The 16,805-nt window shown below is 59.1% G+C and overlaps 8 protein-coding genes across 8 annotated transcripts; 6 read left to right on the top strand and 2 right to left on the bottom strand.

Annotated features, from left to right (window-relative positions):
- Window positions 1–30: 30 nt before the first annotated feature.
- On the top strand, window positions 31–2,080 carry SPRG_01695 (hypothetical protein; the record flags this gene model as incomplete). Its single annotated transcript, XM_012340062.1, has 6 exons — window positions 31–708; window positions 758–967; window positions 1,018–1,092; window positions 1,146–1,370; window positions 1,421–1,576; window positions 1,631–2,080. The coding sequence occupies 6 exons, from the start codon at window positions 31–33 to the stop codon at window positions 2,078–2,080; spliced, it is 1,794 nt and encodes a 597-aa protein (XP_012195452.1).
- A 93-nt stretch (window positions 2,081–2,173) lies between these two features.
- SPRG_01694 (AGC protein kinase) lies at window positions 2,174–3,929 on the bottom strand. Its single transcript, XM_012340061.1, has 10 exons — window positions 3,854–3,929; window positions 3,604–3,805; window positions 3,508–3,555; window positions 3,249–3,452; window positions 3,126–3,199; window positions 2,984–3,068; window positions 2,893–2,926; window positions 2,687–2,841; window positions 2,481–2,630; window positions 2,174–2,434 (listed from the first exon to the last, which is right to left on the bottom strand). Exons 1-10 carry the CDS (start codon window positions 3,904–3,906, stop codon window positions 2,216–2,218), a joined length of 1,224 nt encoding a protein of 407 aa, XP_012195451.1. The 5' UTR covers window positions 3,907–3,929; the 3' UTR covers window positions 2,174–2,215.
- Window positions 3,930–4,475: 546 nt separating this feature from the next.
- On the top strand, window positions 4,476–5,182 carry SPRG_01693 (40S ribosomal protein S23). The gene is made up of 2 exons (XM_012340060.1): window positions 4,476–4,536; window positions 4,593–5,182. Exons 1-2 carry the CDS (start codon window positions 4,527–4,529, stop codon window positions 5,018–5,020), a joined length of 438 nt encoding a protein of 145 aa, XP_012195450.1. The 5' UTR covers window positions 4,476–4,526; the 3' UTR covers window positions 5,021–5,182.
- A 2,992-nt stretch (window positions 5,183–8,174) lies between these two features.
- SPRG_01692 (hypothetical protein) lies at window positions 8,175–10,514 on the top strand. Its single transcript, XM_012340059.1, has 2 exons — window positions 8,175–9,673; window positions 9,729–10,514. Exons 1-2 carry the CDS (start codon window positions 8,243–8,245, stop codon window positions 10,416–10,418), a joined length of 2,121 nt encoding a protein of 706 aa, XP_012195449.1. The 5' UTR covers window positions 8,175–8,242; the 3' UTR covers window positions 10,419–10,514.
- A 397-nt stretch (window positions 10,515–10,911) lies between these two features.
- SPRG_01691 (hypothetical protein) lies at window positions 10,912–11,957 on the top strand (the record flags this gene model as incomplete). The annotated part of the gene is made up of 8 exons (XM_012340058.1): window positions 10,912–11,075; window positions 11,126–11,237; window positions 11,284–11,334; window positions 11,386–11,490; window positions 11,538–11,615; window positions 11,672–11,679; window positions 11,739–11,769; window positions 11,826–11,957. 8 exons carry the CDS (start codon window positions 10,912–10,914, stop codon window positions 11,955–11,957), a joined length of 681 nt encoding a protein of 226 aa, XP_012195448.1.
- Window positions 11,958–12,091: 134 nt separating this feature from the next.
- Window positions 12,092–13,230, top strand: SPRG_01690 (hypothetical protein; the record flags this gene model as incomplete). The annotated part of the gene is made up of 5 exons (XM_012340057.1): window positions 12,092–12,124; window positions 12,174–12,476; window positions 12,526–12,657; window positions 12,713–12,925; window positions 12,976–13,230. 5 exons carry the CDS (start codon window positions 12,092–12,094, stop codon window positions 13,228–13,230), a joined length of 936 nt encoding a protein of 311 aa, XP_012195447.1.
- Window positions 13,231–13,415: 185 nt separating this feature from the next.
- Window positions 13,416–15,114, top strand: SPRG_01689 (hypothetical protein). Its single transcript, XM_012340056.1, has 6 exons — window positions 13,416–13,578; window positions 13,629–13,922; window positions 13,976–14,074; window positions 14,126–14,242; window positions 14,304–14,594; window positions 14,721–15,114. The coding sequence occupies exons 1-6, from the start codon at window positions 13,435–13,437 to the stop codon at window positions 15,066–15,068; spliced, it is 1,293 nt and encodes a 430-aa protein (XP_012195446.1). The 5' UTR covers window positions 13,416–13,434; the 3' UTR covers window positions 15,069–15,114.
- A 178-nt stretch (window positions 15,115–15,292) lies between these two features.
- Window positions 15,293–16,534, bottom strand: SPRG_01688 (hypothetical protein). Its single transcript, XM_012340055.1, has one exon. It carries the CDS (start codon window positions 16,502–16,504, stop codon window positions 15,371–15,373), a length of 1,134 nt encoding a protein of 377 aa, XP_012195445.1. The 5' UTR covers window positions 16,505–16,534; the 3' UTR covers window positions 15,293–15,370.
- Window positions 16,535–16,805: the final 271 nt, after the last annotated feature.

Below are 16,805 nucleotides of genomic sequence, written 5' to 3'. Positions count from 1 at the left end.
TGGCCGACGCCGCCGGCGCCGGCCACGCCGATGCCCAAGGCCGTCCCGCAGCCCGCGCCCGGCAGCGGCAACGCGGTCTACGGCGTCCTCTTTGCGACCGTGACGACGACGATTGGGTGGGGCGCGTACATCAAGCAGAACCCGACCTTCAACCCGGATGCGGTCAAGGACAACGTCGCTTGGGCCAAGTTCCGCGAGTTTGTGCTCACGACGGTCCCGCCGACGCAGGCGCTGCCCGAGACGATCGTCGTCGCCAAGCCCAAGCCGGCCGAGAAGCCGGTCAAGAAGGAAGCCGAGAAGCCCAAGGTTGCGGACAAGAAGACTGTCGAGAAGAAGGAGTCGGCGCCGGTAGAGAAGAAGGAGCCGGTCACGATTGCCAAGAAGGCGACTGTCAAGGACGCAGTCGTCGCCAAGGTCGAGGTGAAGAAGGAGAAGGCGGCTGTCGCCACGACCGAAGCCAAGGTTGACGCCAAGGTCGAGGCCAAGGTCGAAGTTGCCGAGGCCAAGGTCGAGAAGGCGATCGTTCAGGCCGAAGCCGCCGTTGTCGCGGCCAAGGCCGTCGTGGCCGAGGCCGTGCCCGCGCTCCCGACGGCGCTCAAGAAGAAGCTCGACGAAGCGTCTGCGAAGGAGAAGGCTGTCATTGATGCGCTCAACAACGACCTCCTTACGTTTGAAGAGAAGGCCAAGGAGACGCTCGCTGCGACCAAGGTGCGACGACTGCAACCTCGCCCTTTGTACCATCCAGGATATCTCGTAGAACACGGTGCTGAAGAAGGCGCGCGCCGAAGCCGACGCGATGAACGAGGAGCTCGACCAGTCGATGCTCGCCGGCATCAAGGACCTCGACGCGGATATGCTCCGCATGCGCGTGGCGCAGCTCGTGACCGAGATGAAGCACCGCACCAAGTGGGAGGCCATGCGTCTCATGGAGTCGCTCAAGCGCATGGAAGAAGACGTCCAGGCCAAGGTATGTATTATGGACCTTACATGGCCTCATGCCCACCACTCTTGTCGTAGCACTTGGAGCTTTTGCAGCAGCAGGACAAGCTCCACAAGGAGCTCCTCTCGCGCGAACTTCGCCTCCAGGAAGAGGTACACAATTGTCCCATTGTCGTGTTGCAATAAGCTCACATCGATGTCGATAGATTCTCACGCGCTCGGCCCGTGACGAGCTCGACGCGTTCCGCACCAACCACGAATCGCAGCTCAGCGTGCTCGTCAACCAGCAGCAGGCGCTTATCCAGGCCGAGTACGCCAAGAAGCTCGCGGCCGTCCAGGAAGAAGCCGACCGCACCGTTCTCGCGCTCGTGACAGCCAAGACGGACGAGCTCGAGGCCAAGTTCCAGGCCGAGCAAGACAGTCGCCTCCAGGTACTCCAAACACGCGTACCACCACGCCGCTGACACGGTGGAGGACGTAGGAGCTCGAATCGTTCCGCATCCAGCTCCGTGCCGTGAACGAGCTCTTGGGCCAGACGTCGACGTACGAAGCGTTCAGCCACCAGGTGCACAAGGTGTCGGTCGCAGCGCTCGCCCTCACGGACCGCATCGAAGCCGCCGCGCCGCTCCACAGCGAGGTAGACCGTTGCTTCCATTGCATGAGTCCTCCACCTATTATGTGTGTGGGGTAGATTCGTGCACTCGCGGCCGCCGGCAAGGGCGACCACCTCCTCGAGGCCGCGGTCGCGTCCATGGCCCCGTTCGCCGAAGGTGCGCCGTCGGTCGCGCAGCTCCAGGACCGCTTTGCCTACGTGCGCAACGCCGGTCGCCGCGCGGCGCTTGTGCCGGACGAGTGCCACGGCATGCTGGGCCACCTCTTTGCGGGCGCGCTGCTCTTGCTCATGATCCCGCCGGGTGGCCCGATCAAGGGCGACGACGCCGAGGCGATTTTCTCGCGCGCCGACTATGCGCTCCGCGCCGGCGACATTGAAACGACGGTGCGGGAGCTCGACACGCTGTCGGGTCTCCCCCGCGAGGTCGTGGCCGACTGGGTTGGTGCGGCCAAGTCGCGCCTCACGATCGAACAGACGTCCAAGGTCGTCAAGGCGCACGTGTCGCTCCTCGCCGCGAGCTTGTCGTAGACAGGCTGCATTGATGATACGACACGTCGCTTGGTCCTACATCTGCTCTTGCATGCGTATCCAACACACACACAAAGTATAGATATCCTTCTTGGATAAAAACGTGTGCCGTCGCGGGAATCGAAGTGGGTCGGTTCACGCGTCGACGTCGTTAGTTGTCGGGAGCCGGTCGGCGGCCGTGAAGGAGAACCGACGAAAGAGAGGCGACTCGGGCGCAACGGCGCCACCCGATTCGATCGTCGCCTTCATTTTGGTAAAGCTGTCGGCAAAGCAGCTCGTGTCGAGGGAGTTCGTCACGGATGGCACCACGGGCGGCGTCATCCGCTTGCGCTCGAGGAGCCCCCAGTCGATGTCCTGCTCCAGCGTGAAAAGGCCATCATCCATTGGAGTGGGAAGCGACCTTGAAGAACGGGTGCTTCTTGATGGCCGCGACACCGCGCACTTGAAACATGGTCGACTTGCCCGAGCCGAGACGCTTCTCTACGTTGCGTTCCAAGAGCTGCTTCAAGATCGAATGCGTGTCCGGGCTCAGCCACTTGGGCAGCTTGAGCTATGAGACGTTAAGACGTTGAAACAGCAAAAAGAAGATGAAGAGGCGGTGGGCACCTTTTCCTGGAGAATTTTCTCGAGCAGCTTCTTGCGGTTGTTGTGCCGGAAAGGCGGGTACCCCGTCACCATCTCGTAAATGAGCGCGCCGAGGGCCCACCAGTCGACCGCGTGGTTGTACGCGTTGCCGCGGATCATCTCGGGAGCCATGTACTCTACCGGCATTCGTGAGTGGGAGGGGTAGGGTCAACAACATGTCGACGGACCGTTGGTGCCGCAGACGGTGTTGGCTTCGTTGGCCTACATACACATCCTCTTTGAGTTGATGGCTTCTTCGAGTTGGAACAGATTGTGTACTTCAGGGAGTTCCTTGGACAAGCCAAAGTCGGTGAGGCACACGTGGCCGTCGGCGTCGAGGAGGATGTTTTCGGGCTTTAAATCTCTACAAATATGCACGTCGTGAGAACTCTGTACTATGGTAGTATATGGATCGACGTGCCGATGGATGATGCCCATGCCATGGAGGTACTCCAACGCGAGGACCATCTCGGCTGCGTAAAAGCAGGCTGTCCGCTACAAGTCGATCGATGAGACACCTCAAGGAGGGAGGACGGGAGCGGACTTCGAGGAGGAGACCTTGCTTGCTCAGCGTGTGAAAGAGCTCGCCGCCGGGCACGTACTGCATGACAAGGAACACATTGTCGGTGGTTTGGAACGCAAATTGGAGCGAAATCAGGAACGGGTGGCTGACTTTGGTCATAATGTCGCGCTCGGTTTGCATGTTGGCGATCGAGTTCTTCTTGACCAGATACTCTTTGCTGACGATCTACACGTATACATTGAGTTGTTTCAGAACGACACAGTCGTGCAATGTAGAGGACCTTCATGGCGTAGATCTCGCCCGTTGGTGTGTACCGCACTTGAATGACCTAGTACGACGAGGGTTTCAGGGATCAAAGAGGCTTGGATAGAGACACCTTGCCGAACGCGCCTTGACCAATGACGCAAAGCAGCTCGAAGTCCGACGGGCTGTGCGCCGGAGCAGTCGTCGTCGTCGTCGCATCGGTCGAGACACTGAGTTTGCTCAGGCGTCGGGTCACGGGGTCCGAGATGAGATTGGTCTCGATCGACCGCGCAAAGTCCACAGACTCTCGGCGAGAGACGCCCAAAGCGTGGCGACTACAAGACGACGACGTCCATGAGCCATGCCTCGCGCAATGAGCCTACGAAAGCGTCTCCTCTGTCGCATGAGCAGCCAGCACGGGTGTCGTCGTCGCCATGGTCGCCAAAAAGTGCACCCAACAAAATGCCCTTTGAAATGCAGACCCTATAATCGTTGAGGCTAAATGCACCCAACTTCATTTTAGACCACGCGGGATCGCGTTCGTCGACGGCGCAAGGCATGGCCAGTGTTTCGCCGGGCATGCTCTCTCGATATGAGGTCTCCATCACATTCCTTTCCATATCCATGCAAAGCCTACGCCTCTACCAGCACTACTGGAGCCTTGACCTTGCATGCATGCGCTGGAATCGATAACGACACGCAATTTCACCCACGTCATCGATCGTGTCGCTCCACGAAAACCGTCCGCGGCCCCGTGACGGCCACCACTTGCGTCGAGATGCCCATGCGTTTGCGTACGAGCCATTGCTTCGCGCGACGGCGCATCGCGTTGCCCCCGGGACGAGGTACCTCTCAAACTACATGCGCACCATGGCCACGATCCTAAAAGATGCATTGTGAGAGGTTTTGAATTGGATGCTTTTGGTTGGTGGCGAGCAAACAGCGGCGCGTGATTGGCCAGTCTTGTTTACTGGTGAGGAGCTACCAATTTATACCAAGGCCAAATGTAAGGGCAATCTCAGTTCTTTTCATTCCTTTCTCCTACGACTGAAAAAGATGGCCAAGCGTACGTCGCCGATGGCGCAATAAGATGCCGAGTTGCTTATGGTCGCGTGTCTGTAGACAAGCCCGCCGGTATCCGTTGCGCCCGCAAGCTGCGCGTCCACCGCCGCACGCAGCGCTGGAACCAGAAGTCCTACAACAAGTCGCACTCGATCACGGCGATGAAGGCCAACCCGCTCGGTGGCTCGTCGATGGCCAAGGGCATCGTCCTCGAGAAGATTGGTATTGAGGCCAAGCAGCCTAACTCTGCCATTCGCAAGTGCGCGCGTGTCCAGCTCATCAAGAACGGCAAGAAGATCGCTGCCTTCGTGCCCCGCGATGGTTGCTTGAACTACGTCGACGAAAACGACGAGGTGCTCATTGCCGGCTTCGGTCGCCGCGGCCACGCCGTCGGTGATATCCCCGGTGTGCGCTTCAAGGTCGTCAAGGTCGCCGGCGTCTCGCTCCTTGCCCTGTACAAGGACAAGAAGGAGAAGCCCCGCTCGTAAATGCACGGCGACTCAAACACGCAGACGCTGCTGTTTATGGCAGTGTCTTCTGTTTGTGTTCCGTGGTGCGTGGTGACAATAGCTGCCAACCGCACGACGAACCTGTGTCTCTGGGAGATTAATACAAAAGGAATCAATTAGCATGGGTGTTGACACGCGGAAGCGACCCGCACGTCGAGGCTTGGAGCGACGTGAGAAGGAGGCAAGGCACGACGCGTCCAATGCGGCGACGGCCTCGATCGTCGCGCTTCGTGGCCCCTTCCGTCAGCCCTTTGTCGCAATCACAATGCGCCAGTTAGAGACGTCCTTGGTCACATCACTGTGGACGGCGGGTGCCAGCGGCGCGGCTGTCCAAGTGTCCACGCACCGGTCTGTCGGTACCAATTGACTGTGCCGTTGTAGCAGCAAATGTATTAGCGTTCCCATGCTCATTGCTGCCGCTATTTTCTGCTCGTCCGATTGGTACCTACCACATGACAAGCCAGCGCGTGCACTGATACTCGGACGAAAGCACCAGCACGCCTCTGGACCCCTGGACGGCGCGGAGCGATTGCGACAAGAACGCAAGGAGCGTCTGTAGTAGAGAAGAGCAACACTGCTTGCTCGCGACACCCTATTCGCTGCAGATGACACCACCGTCGTTGCGTTATAATACTAGCACCCAAGGCTTTAGCACGAAGGCGCGCAGCACCGGCAGATCATGACGACCTCGTCGATCGCGTGAGTTGGTTGACGAGCCTTGGGCGCCAAGCATGTACTAGGACATTTGTCGACAAGTACACGCGTCGGCGCAGCGAGCGAGCGTCAGCACGGTGCGCGTCGCTTTTACGATCTTGCCGTCGTCGTGTGCGAGGCATTGGGCTTAGCAGCAGCTTACGGCGCGAGCAGGAGCGAATATGTGTCATATATCGTCGGCCGAGGGAAGCGTACGAAGCTGATACTACTCGAGGCGATCTCTCTCGGCGGGCCTATGCAGGGTGATGTTTACATGGACGAAGTGCAGGCCACGACTCTGCGCTTCAACGATGCTACGCTCCTCCTTCAACGAGACGCCCGACGCCGCGAACCCGCGTGAGATTGGATCCTATCGGGGTCTCGAGAGGGGCTGTCCACACCGACATTTCAACAGCGTCCTTCTGCGTTGCCTCGACGTATCCGAGGCGACCGCCGAGCACTCTCGATGGGTTCGATGCTGTTGCTATCTACTCCGTCGTGCACTGCGATTTCGTGTCGCTGATACCGGCACCGCGCAATTTGATTGCATCCCTCGACGACATCAAGAGCCTGCGTAGATTTCGTCTAAATCACGGGATAGGACGTCCCGGACCGCATCGCCAAAGTTGGCTTCTATCCGAGCCGTCAACACCCGCAGGCGTCTGCATTGCTGACGAGCATCCATCGGATAGATGGAAACCGTTAGATAGATACCGGTAGATGGATATCGTTAGCTAGATAGATAGATAGATAGATAGATAGATAGATAGATAGATAGATAGATAGATAGATAGATAGATAGTAGATACCTATACCGTCTACCCGGTATTGCTGCGTGTCTGAAGAAAGCGTTCTGGTTGTCGATTCCAATCATCGTATCTGTGTACCGGTAGGTTTCCTCAGCTGGTTTGTTTTCGATCTCGTGGACCAAGAACGAGCGTTCAGTCGACCTCGAGCTCCATATTTCCGTGGTGCTGGGCTCGTACGCAGTGTTTGCCCACTCAGAAGGAGCACTCTGGGCTCGCTCTATCAGCACTGGACGATGCTTGAGAGGCTGCACCGCGGCCTCTGGCTTGTTGGCGACGCTGCTTCGTCCAGTCGGCAAGGACCATTTTCAAGTAAGAAGAGGCGTTCTGCGAGAAGGTCAACGCGCCACTCTTCATTCGATGCGCCAACGCGCTCGGCGTTTGATAGAGGAATGACCTTGGCACCACGTCGTCGTTTCTTCGTTTCTGCATCTGCTCGCACCGACCTCGAGCCCCGATGCTGTCTAAACTACTTACGCATGCACGAGCTAGACTCGCGTTCGAGCCGTGCAGATGGGTGCTGCTGATCCTCCAAGCGATCCCTTGCGTTGTCGCGTTGTCAAGTTATATAGGAGGATGTGCGTCCTTTTTATCTTGGTCGCGTGTGTCGTCCTGGCGTGACTCGATGAGCGCAACAGCAAGACGGGCTTGGGACTGTCTTTAGAAGCGCTTGCTCGTCACATAGGGCGCTTGAGCTTCAACGACCAAGTGGCTCGAATGACAACGACAAAGACAAGGCGCGAAAGCACTGTACCGCACGCGCGTCACAAATGGCGTCACTTCAACGAGTCCACAACCGCGGCGTTCTTGTGTCTGGAACAAGCCAACGACATGACAACCTCCTCGCTCCGCCTCTCGTCGCCCCATAGCATCAACGGTCGTCTGTAAACAGACCCTAGTAACGTGCACCGCTGGGACGACGACGACGGTGTCGAAGTCTTTGGCGTTGGTCCATGCTGCCCTCGCGTCGCGAAGAGAAATAGTCGGTCAAGCCTCTTCCAGCCGCGCCGAGTTGCTTCAACGATCCACGACAAGGCGGTGACACAAAGTAGTCGCGCCTGCGAGTAATCCGAGGCGCTGCCACAGCATGAACCTGCTCGACGTTTCGTGGTATCTCGCCTGTTTATGGTGCGAGATTAATAATGGGTGGCCACGCGCTTTGAAGCGTTCGATGCGCGTACCAGAGCCAGCTCGACGCTGCTTCGACGTGCCGAACGACCGGCTTGCCGCCTGTCTGTAGCTTGACTCGCCACCATGTCAAGTAACCATCCCTGCGTCTCTGTGCTGCGCCAACGCGTTGGTTGTACAACACGTCCACTCTTACGTACTAGAAGTAGTACTGCGTGGCAGAAGAGCTCTCGTTGGAGCCAGCAGCATTAGACACAGGAGCGCTCCACGCAGCTAGAGTAATCGACGCCGTCGTAGAGGGCCGTCTTGCATACAAACGTCAAGTGCAAACTCGCCAGTTTGCACCAATCCAAAGAAATCCAGACCAATTGTGTGACTAATGTGCATATTATTACGTCGCGTTTCGTGCGTCTGCAAGCACACGTTATTCTATTACCTCGGCATTTGTATGCATTGGGCCACGAAGCCGATGGCGGTGCATTAAAATGCCACGCATTATTTGCACACCGCGACCATCCACTAAAGTCGAGAGCGACCTCGGATTCTTGCATCGGCCAAGTCTACCGCAGCGAGGATGAGCTGCTGGGACTGCTGCATACGCGTGCTCAAGCGCTGCCTTCCGCGCAACGACATTGTGCAGGAGCTCGCGCCGTACCTTAACACGACCAACGGAGGCTACACGGGCCAGAACGGGACCAACGGCCGCGCGATCACCAACACGGGCATGACCCACCGCACCAACTCGGAGCGCGACCTCGCCGGCGGCTCGAGCGGGCCGCACTCGCAGCGCACGCGCCGGCGCGACGGCGACATCATCGACAATCCTGCCTCCGCGGCCGTCTCGGCGGGCCGTGGCAAAGGCTCGATCCTCAACCCGCAGTCGCTCCAAGCCGTCAAGAGCAGCAGCAACCGGTCGCTGCCGCGCAGCGACACGGTCGGCACCAACGGCTACGACTACGCGCAGCGGCCCGAGCACCGCTCCATGACCGACGTCTACCTCGAATTTAGCGAGACCGCCGACATCCGCGCGCTGGGCTACGCCGGCGCCATGCGCCTCTCGTCGGGCCACGCGACCGCCCAAGTGCACGACCCGTACACGCACGACTTTATGTCGACGGACGTCCAACTCCCGATTCTGCAGGCGCAGACGTCGGTGACCAACTCGGACGACGCGATGTCGGACGAAATGAACGTGCTCGTGTACGTCTCGATCGCGGCCTTCCAGCGACTCTCGCGGCAGTTCCAAGAGCTCATGGAGGAGGCGACCGCGCTCTACGTGCACATGATCCGGTCGCGCCTCGTCGAGTACGGCGGGATTGAGCTCCGTTTCAACAACGAGTTCTTTATCCTCGGGTTCCACTCCGAGTACAACGCGGCGCGGTGGTGCCTCGCGATGCAGCTCGGCCTCATGTACGCCGCCTGGAACCCCAAGTTTCTAAAAGCCCCGGAGGCGCAGGAAGAGCTCTCGCCCGAGAAGCCGACGCTTGTGTTTCGCGGCCTCCGCGTGCGCATGGCGATCCACCTCGTCGGCTCCGAGACAGACCATGAAGACGAGTTTCAAGACCTTTGCGACGAGAGGGAAACGAATCCGAAAGACCTCGTCCGGCTCATTGGCGAGTGCGCGCACGGCGGCCAGATTGTGCTCTCGGACGGCGCGTGGGAGAAGCTCAAGGAGCAGCTCGTGCAGATGGGCAACCCGGTGGTCGAAGATCTCGGGAAGCACCTCGTGGGCGGGTACCCGCTCCAGCTCTTCCAGCTGCTCCCCAAGCACTTGGAAGACCGGCGGTTCCTCACGCTCATGTCGCCGCGGCAGTTGGCGCCCGGCATGCGGGACGCGCCCGCGGCCGGCGGCGAAGTCACCATGGTGTTTACTTTTATCGAAGGCGCGCGGTCGCTCATGCTCAGCGATGCGCACAGCCTCGTCTCGCGGGTCAAGTCGATCTGCACGCTGTCGCGCAAGCTCCTCCGCCAGTTTCACGGCTACGAGTGCCAAGAGCTCCAAGGCGTACGTCCCCATTCTCTCTACCTCAATGCACATGTCTCATAGCCCGCATTAATAGGACTTTATGCTCGCCTTTCACCGTCCCGCCGACGCGGTCGCGTGGTGCGCCCAAGTCCAAAAACAAGTCTACGCGCTCTTCGAGTCGGACCCCACTGGCATCCAATTTCGCATCTCGATCGGCGTCGAAACCGGCGTCCCCGTCAGCGTGAGTCCGCACAAGTCGAGTGGCCGCGCCGACTACTTTGGCAACATTGTCAACCAAACCGCTCGCATCGCCAAGGCCTCGCGCGGCGGCCAGATCCTCATTGGCGGCGACGCATGGACAGCGTTCCTCCAAGACACGACCTCGTACTTTGAGACGGCGCCACGCGGCGCGGCGTCAACGCCGTGCTACTTCAAGTCGCACGGCAAGTTTCTCTTTAAAGGCATTGCCGCCGGCACGCTCTTGATTGAAGCGATTCCGAAAGGCCTCGAGCACGTCGTGCACTCGCCGATCACGGCCAAGCGCTGCAAGAAGCGCGAGAGCCGCGCCGACTTGGGCCCGAATGGCACGCAGCTGCTCTACGTCTGGAGCCAGTACTCGCTCGAAGAGGCGGGCTGCTCGACGATCCGGGACACGGAGCTCTTTGATGAAAAGTCGTGGTACGGCAGCCTCTCGGAGATGTCGACGTCGGACCTCCGGTCGTGGTTCAACGACGAGAACAACTCGAACCTTGGCTTTGCGTCGCTCAACGAGACGTACGTCTAGGTAGTAGATATACACACAGTAGAGAAAGCGACGCTTCATGCGCATATATACGATCGTTAATATAACTTATTCTAGTCAGGAGGGAGATATTCGCCCTTACGCAATAGGATGTGTTCAACTACATGGACGCTCCTCGTCCTGGCCCACTGCTTGCTGCGGCGCACCAAGATCATGCAGCGTCACTCGTCGCATCCTGTCAGCCCACGACGACGACGACGACGACAAGGCGTTCCCAACGACATGCATCACGCAAAAAGCAACATCCCAACACCCAATACCCCTAACCCTCCGACCTCCTCCGACCTCCGACCCTCCTATGGCGCCGGCACGGTGCAGCTGACGGACATGCGCGGGACAGAGCGGGTGCACGTTGGCGATAGCCTGCCATCGCAATGCGATGCAGCCTTTCTCGCTCAACTTCTCAAGCGGCTCGATCAACGGCTCGTAACTGATGCTCGTCGTGAACCGTCGGTATTAATATAACGCGACGATAATGGACGGCGAGTCGCCCGAGGTGCGGTCGCTCGAGACGCCGACCGATGGCTCGATGACCGAGCGCACGCGGGGCACGTATGGCGGTCGCCAGCGCTGGCTCATGCCCGGTACGCTCGACGGCAACCAGAGCATTGCGTCGCCCAAGAAGAGCACGTCCAAGAGGTACGAACAAAGCAGGAAACGGAGCACGGATGTATTCTTCCCACGGATAGCAAAGTCACCGCGCCGTCCGTGCAGTCCTTCCTCGGCACGCTGGGGATTGGCATCGGCGACGACCTCCAAATGGTCGACCGCGAAGCCAACGAAGTCGCTGCGTATCGTCGGGTAAAACACGCCGCGGCTACGAGCGTCGGTCGCATGCGGCGCGTAGGAATTCGACTTGATCCGCAATGCCAACACCCGCAAGGAGGCCGAGATCAAGGTGCATCCTCCGTGTCTGGTTTCTCTCATGCTGCGATATATGGGTGGGCAGAAAATTGAAGAAGCGCTGCAGGAAGCCTCGTCGCTCCTCTCGAGCCGCAAGATGGACGGCATGGCGTTCCAAACCAAGGCCATCAACTTGGAGAACCGGGCGTCGGTGCGTCGACGACCCGATGTTTCGCATGCGTAGTGTTCTTTGTCTAGTCGATCGAGAACAAGCTCGAAGACGAGCTCGCGGATCGAGGCGTGTACAGCCACATGATTCAGCGGCTCGCACTCGAGGTCGCCCTCTGCAACCATCCTCGACCGATCGATCTCTTATATATATGCTCGTGTAGGTGCAAGAGTCCAAGAAGCTAACGACGAGCAAAGAAAAGAGCTGCAAGCGCTTCAAAACGACTTTAGCGCGGGCGCGATGGCGCTGCAGACGGCGCGGGTGCGAGCCCGAGACACCAGCTCTTGTATTGCATCATGTCCATTTGTGAACCATAGCAAGAGAAATGCACGGCCGAGACGACGCAGAAGAAGCTCGTCAAGCAGCTCCAAGACCTCCGCGACGAAAACAGCCGCGCGATCGAGGACATGGAGAGCGCGATCGAGATGACGCGCAAGAAGCAGAAATGATCGAGCAGCGCGAATTGAGCCGGCGCAAAGTGGCTCAAAATGTCACTGGCGAGCAGACCGCGCGCGAGACGAAGCGACTGCGTCAGGAAAGCCAGGTCCAGAGCGCACAGTTTGCCCAGATCCAGACCGAGCTCATGCAAACGGATGCCAAGCTCCTTACGCTCGAGGTTTTCGCCACGTCGACGCCCGCGACGATTCAAAAAATTGTCTGCGTAGGCCGACTTGCGCCGGCTGAGCGAAGCCGCGGGCACCAACGACATCGACAAGATCATTGCCAAGTACCTCTCCCGCGAAGAGACCTTCCGGAACCTCAAGGAAGAGCATGCGATCACGGACGCCAAAATGCGCAAGCTCCGCGAACAGTACAAGCAGCTCTCGGACCAGCTCACGACGCTGCGAGGTGCAACCATGAACACGCGCGGCGCGTACCAGGAGATGGACGACACGGCCGAGAAGCTCAAGGAGATTGAAAAGAACGTGTCGGCGCTCCAAGAGCGCTGCAACCGCTCCAATGTCCTTGTACGTTATCCTATCCATGTGTGCGCAAGCAGCGAGCCGCGGTGTGTAGCTCGACGCATTTCGTTCGTGCATGGTCAAGTGCTTGGCGAAAATGAGCTCGGTCCGAGGCTCCATGGAGCTCGAGAACGAGGTCGACTTGAACAAGGCCGGCGACATCTCGACCACCGACCTCGTGCACCTCGTACCTCCATCACTTCCAATATGGAGGCGCTGGCGTTCCAAGTCTTAAAACGTAGGTCGAGCAAAAGCTCAGCCGCATCCTTGATGTCATCAACCGAGAAAAGGCCGAGCACGAGCTGCATCGGTCCGAGACCGTCACGAGCAGTCATGGCAGCAACAACGCGGGCGACGGCAAGGGCCACGTCTTGGCGCAGCCGTCGCCCAATGAGACGGAGGAGCATTTTATCTTGCGTGTTTCGACCGCCGACAACTCGCAAGGCAACATCCGCGTACGATCGAGCTTTGCAATGCGAGTGGTCGTGACAGGAAGCTCCCGTAGGTCCGGCCGAAGACGCAACCCAAGACCTCCAAGGTGGCCAAGATCCTGCGCCATAGCCACGACCATACCGGCGGGTCGCCCAAGGAGCCGACGCGGTCCAAGGACGACGACGATGTGCCGCAGCCCGCGGCCGAGACGACCGACGAGCCGCTCATTGACCGAGCGATGCGCAAGAAGCTCGTGGGTCTTGTCATCAACCGCGGGAAGCGCGCCAAGAAAGGCGGCGCAGGCACACCAGGGACCGGGCCCGCGTAAATAATAAATGTAGTACACTTGAGCGCCATCGACTTGATATTTGTTTGCCGCCTGTTTTTGCTCGGAACGGAGTGGACGACGTCGACCTTCGGGTATGACGTGGCACGCTCCACGGCCGTTTCGTCCTCCGAAGATCAACGTCGCGACCGTCGATGCCATTGGTCCGTGCCCGAAGTTCGTAGTTGACACATTTTTGTCTGGCCCATGTCGCGACAAGGCGCGCTCGTGCCGCTGTACAAGCGCTTGGTCGGCGCCAAGAAGCTCCGCCCCGACGCCGCGCAAGAGGCCGTCGTCGGTCACCTCCAGAAGCTCCAGAAGCGCCTGACGTCGTACGAGCTGCCGTCGTCTGTACGCCCACATCATCGCGTGGACGGCGAGACTCATGCGCTCTGCGCTAGGAGCATGGTGCGATGCAGGTGCCGCGTGGCCTCTACCTCGTGGGCAAAGTGGGCACGGGCAAGTCGATGCTCATGGACCTCTTCTACGAGAGCCTCGAGACGAAGAAGCGCCGCGTGCACTTTAACGCGTTCCTGCTCGAAGTCCATCGGCGGATTCATGCGCGCAAGCAAGAGCACTTGGCGACGTTTGGCCGGTCCGCGCACATTGAACTCGAGCCCGAGCGCGATATCATTACGCTGATCGCGAAAGAAGTCGCGCAAGAGAGCCCGGTCTTGTGCTTTGACGAGTTCCAGGTGGGTTGCATCAGCCTATCGTACCATGCTACTACCGTCGATATTGCGGGTAGGTCATTGACATTGCCGACGCCATGATCATGCGCAAGTTTTTTGGCACGCTCTTCAACCAAGGCACGGTCATGATTGCCACGTCCAATACCCACCCCAAGGTAGACTCTCCTTGTGGATCGTAGTCTCGCATGCGACCAACGGAGCCCTAGGACTTGTACCCGGATGGCGTCAACCGAGAGTATTTTCTCCCGTTCCTCGACTTGCTCCAGCAACACACGCGCGTGGTGTCGATCGACTCGAGCACGGACCACCGGCGCATTGAAAAGGTTGTTTGTCGACGATTTTATGTGTCTGGTGGCAGTAGCTCACGCAACCGACGCTGTGTAGCCAGTCGGTGAGACCTATGTGCACCCGTGGAGCGCATCGGCGGATGCGTCCTTGAAGGCGGCTGCAGAGGCCATGCTTCCGAAAGGCGCGTCGTTGTCGCTCCAGACGACGCCCGTCATGATGGGCCGGTCGCTTACGGTGCTTGGGTACCGCGACGTGGTGTGCGTCGCCAGCTTCCAAGAGCTCTGCAACACGGAGAAAGGCGCGGCCGACTACAAGGCGCTGGCCGAGGCGTACGGCACGGTGGTCTTGCTCAACGTGCCGCAGTTGACGATTCAAATGCACAACCAGGTGCGTTGCTTTTCTATGGAGTTCTGGATTGGTTTTTGTATTGATTTTCATGATTTTCATGATTTTCAAATTTTTCAAAATCTCAAAATTTTCGTGGTCCCCAACAGAGTTTCATGTCAACGATAGGCCCGGCGCTTCATCACGCTGCTCGACGAGCTCTACGAGCACCGCGTGCGCCTTCTCTGCTCCGCCCACGTTATGCCCGACGACCTCTTTGCGTTCAATGGCGCGCCCAAGCCGCAGCGTCTCTCACCGGAAGAGGTCGATGCGCTGCGCAAGGCCAACCAAGCCGCGGGTGTACCGGCGTTTAGCTCGTGGGATGGTCCATCTGGCGCGTTTGAAAACGACCCGTCGAATGAAAACCCGGTCAAGAACATGAGCTCGATGACCGACCTCTTGTATGCGTGCAACCGCGCCGTCTCGCGCCTCCACGAGATGCGCACAGCGACTTACCAGACGCGTGCCCAGCGCTAGCTAGTGTTTATCGCACAAACTAGTATACATCCTTTTTTCTGTCCACAAGTTTTATACCGTTTCAGCCATCCGATGTGGAGGTTAGGGTTGGCGTTGGCGCGCAATCCCCGCGTAAAGTATTGGTCTACGGACACATTTGCACGGTTTGTGGCTGCATCAGACAAGCTCGAGTCATAGAGGCTTGGTGTCCACTACACCTGCATTGTAGACACACCTCCTAACCATGGAGACGCAGTGAAACGGCGTTGTATCAAGTTGATAGATGGCGACAAGCTATCGATATGCAATGCGATACATGGGGCTCACGGACAGTAGGTGATGAGGAAGGCCTCGTCTTCGCGACAGTCCTTCATCTTGAGGTCGTCGGTCGGGTAGAGGTACGCGTCGGGGCACTGGTCGGCGAGGCACTCGACGTAGTGGCAGTTGCCAGCCGCCGGGTTCTTGTTGTACTTGGTGGGCAGCATCGAAACGGGCACGTTGTAGCCTGAGATACCGCCAGAGAGGCTCATGCACTCGGCCCAGCTCACGCCGTTGCCACATCCCGGCGGAATGATGCTAATGTCGTACCAGATCTTGCCCCCGAGCCGCGTCATTTCAACGAGCGTCGCCGAGGCCGACCCCGTGTGCCGAAACATTGTGTGGTCGCCGACGTTCAACGGATAAGTGCATTGACGGCCCGAGCTGAGCGTGCAGATGGGCGTGTCGACCTTGAAGAGGTTGATCGTGTACGAGCACTTGTTGAGAAACGTCAGCGTCGGTGCCGGCGTCGGTGCGGGTGCCGGTGTCGGAGCCAATGTCGGAGCCAATGTCGGGGCCGGTGTCGGGGCCGGCGTTGGGGCCGGTGTCGGTGCCGGTGTCGGTGTCGGTGCCGGTGTCACCGCCTTGGTCGTCGGTGTCGGGCCGTTCAACGACGACTGGCTGGAGGCGCTTGTCGCTGAGGACGACGAACTGGACTCGCCGGGCTCTGACGTCGTAATCATGCCGTCGTATGCACCGCGTGCCGGCATATCTGTCGTGCTGTTGCCCGACGTCGCGTTCGCTTCCACGATCGTTGGCAGCGACGTGGTCGGCGTCGGCGTCACATACGCAGGGGCTTCTGTCGCACCGTCGCGGTTGGCGCGGGCGCTATCCGACGTCGATGCATCGTGGTAGGTCGCCGACGAGAGCCCGACCGAGAGCCCGATGATCGCGGCAACAATCACAGCCGCAGCGCAGAGAAGCATCCACAGGCGTCGGCGAGCGTGGCGCAACCGATTTGTCTCGGACTTTTCGTCGTCGGTCACGGGGGTTGAGAGCTGCACCATTCCGTCCCAGATGGACGTGCGCTGGGGCGTCGCCTTGACGCGGTAGAGGCCCGCGGCGTCGACCTCGGGGGCGACAAAAGCGACAACCTGCGTCTCTGGCGTCGCCGCGACCGGCATCGGCGTCGAACTCATCGTTTTAGAAAGTGATGTTGGCGATGCGTGTCAAAGCCTCTAAATTTAAATTTACCGCGCGAAAGAAAGATACGCCGTTGTTTGATTGGCCAACAAAAGTGGCGGCACGGGTCGGGTTGCTATTTTTAGCGATGCAAAAGGCAACCTCAGCAACATAAAAATGCGGCAAAATGAGCGCTTTGCGGAAGCCATCGCGATGGTTTAGCCAGCGGCCGCGTGCGTGCGTGAGCTACGCCGCAGTACTAGGGTGCCGCAGAAGGTTGGACGCACAGATACCTCGTCGCCCTACTTCGATGAGTCG

This window comes from Saprolegnia parasitica, assembly GCF_000151545.1.
Source record: "Saprolegnia parasitica CBS 223.65 unplaced genomic scaffold supercont2.4, whole genome shotgun sequence".
Classification (NCBI taxonomy): Eukaryota; Oomycota; class Saprolegniomycetes; order Saprolegniales; family Saprolegniaceae; genus Saprolegnia; species Saprolegnia parasitica.
This window is presented reverse-complemented; position numbering and strand designations above follow the sequence as displayed.

Bases quoted from the DNA above. Each gene is read 5' to 3' on its own strand.
- SPRG_01689 (XM_012340056.1), top strand. From the start codon at position 13,435: ATGTCGCGACAAGGCGCGCTCGTGCCGCTGTACAAGCGCTTGGTCGGC. The intron at 13,579-13,628 runs GTACGCCCACAT...GCTCTGCGCTAG, and splicing joins CGTACGAGCTGCCGTCGTCT to GAGCATGGTGCGATGCAGGT. The intron at 13,923-13,975 runs GTGGGTTGCATC...TATTGCGGGTAG, and splicing joins TGTGCTTTGACGAGTTCCAG to GTCATTGACATTGCCGACGC.
- SPRG_01692 (XM_012340059.1), top strand. From the start codon at position 8,243: ATGAGCTGCTGGGACTGCTGCATACGCGTGCTCAAGCGCTGCCTTCCG. The intron at 9,674-9,728 runs GTACGTCCCCAT...CCGCATTAATAG, and splicing joins AGTGCCAAGAGCTCCAAGGC to GACTTTATGCTCGCCTTTCA.
- SPRG_01688 (XM_012340055.1), bottom strand. From the start codon at position 16,504: ATGAGTTCGACGCCGATGCCGGTCGCGGCGACGCCAGAGACGCAGGTT.
- SPRG_01694 (XM_012340061.1), bottom strand. From the start codon at position 3,906: ATGGCGACGACGACACCCGTGCTGGCTGCTCATGCGACAGAGGAGACG. The intron at 3,200-3,248 runs GTCCGCTCCCGT...ATCGACTTGTAG, and splicing joins AGCAAGGTCTCCTCCTCGAA to CGGACAGCCTGCTTTTACGC. The intron at 2,631-2,686 runs GTGCCCACCGCC...AACGTCTCATAG, and splicing joins AGAAAATTCTCCAGGAAAAG to CTCAAGCTGCCCAAGTGGCT.